Genomic DNA, 6000 nt, shown 5'->3' with positions numbered 1-6000 from the left:
CATGTTCAAACATATATAACAAAGTTCAAAGTTAAAATAAATTTGGTTTTTTCTTTTAATTTTTTATGTAAGTCTTATTAACGATTTCCACAAATCTTCATTATTGTTTTTAATATAAGAAAACCCTCCTCAAACATGTGTTTTTGTTGTTGAATTATATTTGAAAGGACATAAGGATTTCATTTTGTTTTTCCAATTTTGTTGTTGTCATTTTTGTTTAACTCTTAATTTGAAGATTTTTTTGTGACCTATGATTAAATGGAAGTATTTTTTTGGGTACATATTAAATGACAGAATAAATTAATTTAAATTAAACTCTTATCAAATCAATGTTAACAGCGGTAAAATATTGAATTATTTCCATTAAGATAAAGTGGGTGGTACCCCTAGTTGACCGAAATAGAGAAGAAAATAAGAGGGTGAGAAAACATACATACATACATCTTGGTTGGTTTTGGGTTTAAGGAGGGGAAATTGATTCTTGTTCTTTGGGAAGGATAAGGAATCAATCTGATCGCTGGAAGAGAGGAAGTAGTAATGGAAATGGGGATTTCCAAGACAACAACAAGCACTGAGGTTACCGACGACAATTCCAATAGCAGCAGCACCACTCATACTCAAACTCGCAACCATATCTCCTTTGCTGCTCCCTACGCCGTAGGAGAAAAGGTCTTAACCAATCATTCTGATTGTCTTTACGAAGCCAAGGTAGTACAATATTACAATCTCTCTCTCTCTCTCTCTTTATTCTTTTACCCCAAATTCCAAAATTACTTTATACTCTCTAGTTCTTGAAACCGAAATATTTGTCTTGTTTATAAGGTGAGGCAAGTTGAGTACCGCAACACTAAAGGATGGCAATTCCTCGTTCACTATCTTGTAAGCATCTTATAACATTTCTCTCCTTTTTTCATAAGCGATTCCGTTACCTGCTGCTGCTGCTGCCTTCTCATTTTCTCAATTCATTTTTTTTTTCAGGGTTGGAAGAAGAGGTGAGTGAGCGTATTATTATTATTATTCGACGTTCTGTTAAGAACTACGGGCTTAGTTTGCAAGCCTTCTGTGTTTTCCCGCAGATGGGATGAATGGCTTGACCTGGATCGTTTGATGAAACACACCGAGGAAAATATGCGCAAAAAACATGACCTTGACGAGAAGCTTGGCAATGATAAGAATGCAAAAGTCCCGCGTGGTTCTCTGGCGAAGTCCAAGCCTACTAACGGTCAGATATTTCTTTTCTGCACTTTTAATTACTTCAATCCCAATGACCACACTCTATGGTAGTGAATGTTGGATTTCAAAGGAACAAGAGAAAATGGTGAGAGAGGCAGAAATGAGAATGTTAAAATGGATATGTTGCCACACAAAATAAGACAGGATACGAAATGACTGTATATAAGGAGAGATTGATGTAGCACTAGTTGAGGAAAAGTTGAAAGAAAATCGGTCAAAGTGGTTTGGACACGTTGAAAGAAGACCACAAGAGGCATCAGTGAGAAGCATAAATTGTATGTTTTGTAGTCCTATGAAGAGGTTGTCACAAGGGATCTCATGGTAAATAATTTATCTGAGTGATAGTCATAGTCGACACTTGAGGAAATTGTAAATATATATTGGGGCAAATGATAGAAAATCCTTGTGCTTAGTTGGATCCCCCCACAGAACATAGATATAACCGTGTGCAATGCCTTGCATCTGACCTTGTACAATGCGTTGCATTTGTGCTAAGTTCTTCTCTTTACTTGAACGTTGGCAGCCATTGCCAAGAGGATATACAGTCTAATACTCAATGCATTTCTTGTTTTAATTTAGTTATTCTCGTAACATATGTTGTAAATTAAAAGGACTTTATGGTTTATTACCAAATGCAAATATGTAAAAACCAACTTTTACTTCAGTCTTTGTTCTGAGTATTTATCTGAGATGTTATGGGGAAAAATGAAATGCAGTTTCAAGAGGCAGGAAACGAAGGAATGAATCTGTCATCAAGGTACTCTCTCATTTTAAGTTTCAATTTATACAAGGCACTTGTCATATATCCACTTTTCTTTAAAGTTCATGGAATTCTTCTGCATCAATATAACTGTTAGTCAAATTAGTTGGACAATTCCAGTGTAAATGTTGAAAACTTTTCACTGATGTTTTGTCCCTTGGGTAAGAGGATGGTTCTTCACAGTTCATTTTCGGCCTATAGAGTGTAAATTTAGTTGATTTTATTGCTTGATTATTTGTAGGGAAAACCTGCAGTTGATCCTGACAAGCTTGTTAACATTCAAATTCCTCCAACACTAAAGAAACAATTAGTTGATGATTGTGAGTTTATTACCCATCTCGGCAAGGTAGCGATATAATCTTCAATATATTAATTTAATTTACGAAGATTACTCAATGCCTTATTTTCTTTAGGAGCAAGTTGATATTCCAGATGTAGCTTGCTAATTGTTACAGAACACAGTTTTACTTCCAAAAAGTCATTTTCAAGTTGAATTTATGTTTTGTCCTCTGCAGCTTGTTAAACTCCCTCGTACTCCTAATGTGAAAGGCATATTGAAAAATTATTTTGATTACAGATTGAAGAAATGTGGCTCGTAAGTTTATGCTGACTCACTCCTCCATTTTTTAAGCTTGATGTTTAAATGTTTTTTCTATATTGGGAATTGAAGTGTGATCAAATTATTTCAAAGTTAAGCAGTTTGAACAGAGACCTGGAGTCAGCAATTATTTTAAACTGAAGTTATTATTATTTTTATTTAGAGTAAACCTCTGCCTCAAAATCTTTTCACAGGTCATTTACACTTCTTTTCAACTTTTTGGAATATTAATTTATTTTTCTGGGCGATCAATGCCACATCCCGAGTAGAAAGTTTCAATTTGATTAGTCTGTCTAGAATCTACTTCTTAAGCTTTGTCATTATTCAGCATCTTGAATTCTTCACCACTCCTGCGGCTCTGTTTTTGGTGTAGTACAGTCTTTATATTTTTTACTCATGGTGCTTACTGTTACAATTTAATACTGCATTTGATATAGGGTGGGTGATTCAGTTGAAGAAATTATGAAAGGATTGTCTTGTTACTTCGACAAAGCACTGCCAGTGATGCTTTTGTACAAGAACGAGCGCCAACAGTACCAAGAGGCTTGTCCAGCCAATGTCTTTCCTTCTGCTATATATGGTGCTGAGCATTTGTTACGTCTCTTTGGTATGCTCGTTTGTCTGCCACAAGACGAGCTTATTATATGATGGGTTTCAAGTTCAACTTTTAGTTAGTTTGTCATGACTCTCGACTCATTGTTGCATCAAGTTGTAATAGAAATACAGATGGTAGTGCAGTTATTCCTCCCTGAGTGGACAGCAAAATGCTGGCCCTTTGGGTTCAGGCTTGCATGAGTTTATTGCTATAAGCTCATGGTTTTGTCAAAGTCTTTTTTCGGTAGAGCTTTATTATTATGTTTTCCAATACTTTGGGATTCTAATTACCGGTGCCTTTTCTTTTTTCTGGATTTGAAATTTGAAGTTAAGCTGCCCGAGTTACTGTTTCATGCTAGTGTTGAAGAGGAGACATTGATGGAACTTCAAGCACACTTAATTGACTTTCTCAGGTTTCAATGTTTTCCTCCAGGTTTTATGTTAAAAATAGTCATTGGTGATGAATTTAATTGGGAGAAATAATTTTGTTGACAATTGGAATTTTACATACAAACTTTGATGCATAACTATCCATTTCATGGTGCAGGTTCTTGCAAAAAAACCAGAGCACATTCTTCCTTTCTACTTATCATGTTGCAGAAGGTATTGAGAACAGCACCAACAAACAAGGTGACTAGGCTTGTGAACAACAATTGATTTTGCTTTGTACATAGTTTCACAGAGCTGGTGCGGGTATAGAATGCTTGTCACAATTGCAGTTTACTTTTTTCATCAAAATGATGTGAAATCAGATTTGGTAAGTGTAAAACTTAGTTTTGGGAACTCGGTGTTTTCAGGGTACAGGGAGTGTAACTTCTATGGAAGGAAAATGCTAACTGACCCTCAATTTTAAACAACAGTTGGTTTTCTGAAATCTTAGATTTAATATGTTTTTCACAGTCTCCTTGACCTTTACACTTGATGATGATTGAAGAATCAAGAATGCTTCTTTTTAATCTTTTTTAGTCATTAGGATTGCTATGTACTCAATTAATTTGGAGTTTGGACCTTTTGGTTTGGATCTTCACTGTTATTGAACTATTGGAAATGCCAAATTTGCTTTCAGAATTCTTTTGGATGATATTAGGATGGAAATGTCAAGTGATTGCTTGGTTTAATTAGTTCTAACTCTAATGAAGTTTTGATAGAATATGGAGCTTTTTTCTTCTATCACTTTAGGTTTATTGTGCATAATTTTAGACAAAATACCTATATTAAAGGTGCACTAATAGTTACAATGATTTTTTGCAGTGTGTTTGCCTTGTTAAGCCTGCATATGTTTATGTATGGACGCAACCTGTTCATGTGGAAGAACACAAGAATCAATTACATATGCTTCTAAGGGCTGCAAACTTTTTTCCTAGCCAAATTGATGTCATTCCTGGAGTTCTGCTTCTGGTTAGTCTAGTGACTATCACTTTTCCTGGTTATTTATAAGATAAACTAGCTTAGTTTGCTTTAAACTTGGGAAAGTAATTTGTAAACACGATACTGATTATGAAATTCCATTTTCAGTTTTTCATAATGCCTGCTCATTTGCCCATTTCTTTTGCTTTTGCAGTAAAAGTATTTGTTCATGCCCATGTTTTATTGTCTCTGATTTCTTTCCTCTTTCTTATTTAGATTTTTTGCTTCATTAATTAAGTTTTAAAATCCAATTTGAAAACCATTTAAAAAAAAAAATTGAAAACCAATTCAAAATCAATTCAGCTCTGAAAACAGTTTTAAACTAGTTTGAAACCAGTTCAGAACTGATTCGACTTTGAAAATAATTATAAACGGGATCAAAACCAGCTCAATTTAGAACCAGATCGGTTTCGAACCAAATCGCAAACGAGTTCGCAGATTTGGATTAAAAACCGAATTGGTTAAATCAGTTTGGAAACCAGTTCGGTTCGATTTTTTTCCGAACCAGTTTTTGCACAGACCTAGTTCCTAACTTCCTACCACGGTCTCTTGCATGTTAAATTTTATGCTGACAAATTAGATAAATGTGAATGGTGTGATAGTTGTAAAAAGACTTTGACTCTAATGTTCGACTTAGCATGGGTTTTGTAAGTATAGAAGGATATGAGATTGGAAGATCATATGTGAGAGTGTACTCTCTTTTATAGTGATTTGTTGTTAAAGATTGGATGATCATATCTAAGGATGCACTCTCTTATATACAGAACATTAATTTTGAATGCTCGAGTTTAATTTTCTGCAATGCACTTTTCCTTACCTTTTTCTCGATCATTGTCAAGGGCAAAAAAAGAGGGTTCATTTCTCATCCAAAATTTGAGGGTTTACTATTAGCCGGGCAAGTTTAGGGGTCACATGGCTCGTGGTGTAACGATGTAGGGGTGGTCAAAGAGAGCGTTGGTGGTGGTGGCGGATTAGGGATATTGAGTGAAAGCGACATTTTTGGAGGTTTTTTTTTTTTTTTCTTGAAAAGGCTTCGGAGATGTCCTTTTTTCTTCAAAGACAATTCCATCACAGAACAGAAAAGGCAAACACTCACTCAATCTTTATAAAATCATCATTTACTTCTCTTGAAATCCTACACCCAAACAAACAGTCTCAACTCGCTGCAATGCAGACACTCTTCACTTTTTCCTCTATTCTTTTTTGAAACCGTTGGCTCGTTTCGATTTGATTTCTGTTACACTCAACAAAGTATCACAAATAATAGAAAGTCAGATTTTTAATTGGACAACAATATAAGTGTACAATCTCTTTTTTGTATTCTTATTTCATTTTATTTTGTTTACATGATGTTTGATTTAAGGAAAATGAATGGGAGGAAAGGGGAAGGGGGGGATTCCGTTGAACT

At 34.9% G+C, this 6000-nt stretch overlaps 1 protein-coding gene across 2 annotated transcripts; it reads left to right on the top strand.

Moving 5' to 3' along the window:
* The first annotated feature begins 391 nt into the window (after positions 1 to 391).
* LOC114408741 (protein MRG2-like) lies at positions 392 to 4728 on the top strand. Of its 2 annotated transcripts, none has more exons than XM_028371894.1 (11): positions 392 to 708; positions 823 to 879; positions 979 to 992; positions 1077 to 1222; positions 1950 to 1990; positions 2235 to 2339; positions 2509 to 2588; positions 3029 to 3198; positions 3514 to 3618; positions 3733 to 3815; positions 4437 to 4728. In XM_028371894.1, exons 1-11 carry the CDS (start codon positions 538 to 540, stop codon positions 4620 to 4622), a joined length of 1158 nt encoding a protein of 385 aa, XP_028227695.1. In that variant the 5' UTR covers positions 392 to 537; the 3' UTR covers positions 4623 to 4728. The 2 variants fall into 2 exon arrangements, with proteins under 2 accessions (XP_028227695.1, XP_028227696.1); XM_028371895.1 differs by having other exon boundaries at positions 394 to 708; positions 3514 to 3598.
* Positions 4729 to 6000: the final 1272 nt, after the last annotated feature.

Source organism: Glycine soja, chromosome 4 (assembly GCF_004193775.1).
Source record: "Glycine soja cultivar W05 chromosome 4, ASM419377v2, whole genome shotgun sequence".
In the NCBI taxonomy this organism is placed as follows: Eukaryota; Viridiplantae; Streptophyta; class Magnoliopsida; order Fabales; family Fabaceae; genus Glycine; species Glycine soja.
This window is presented reverse-complemented; position numbering and strand designations above follow the sequence as displayed.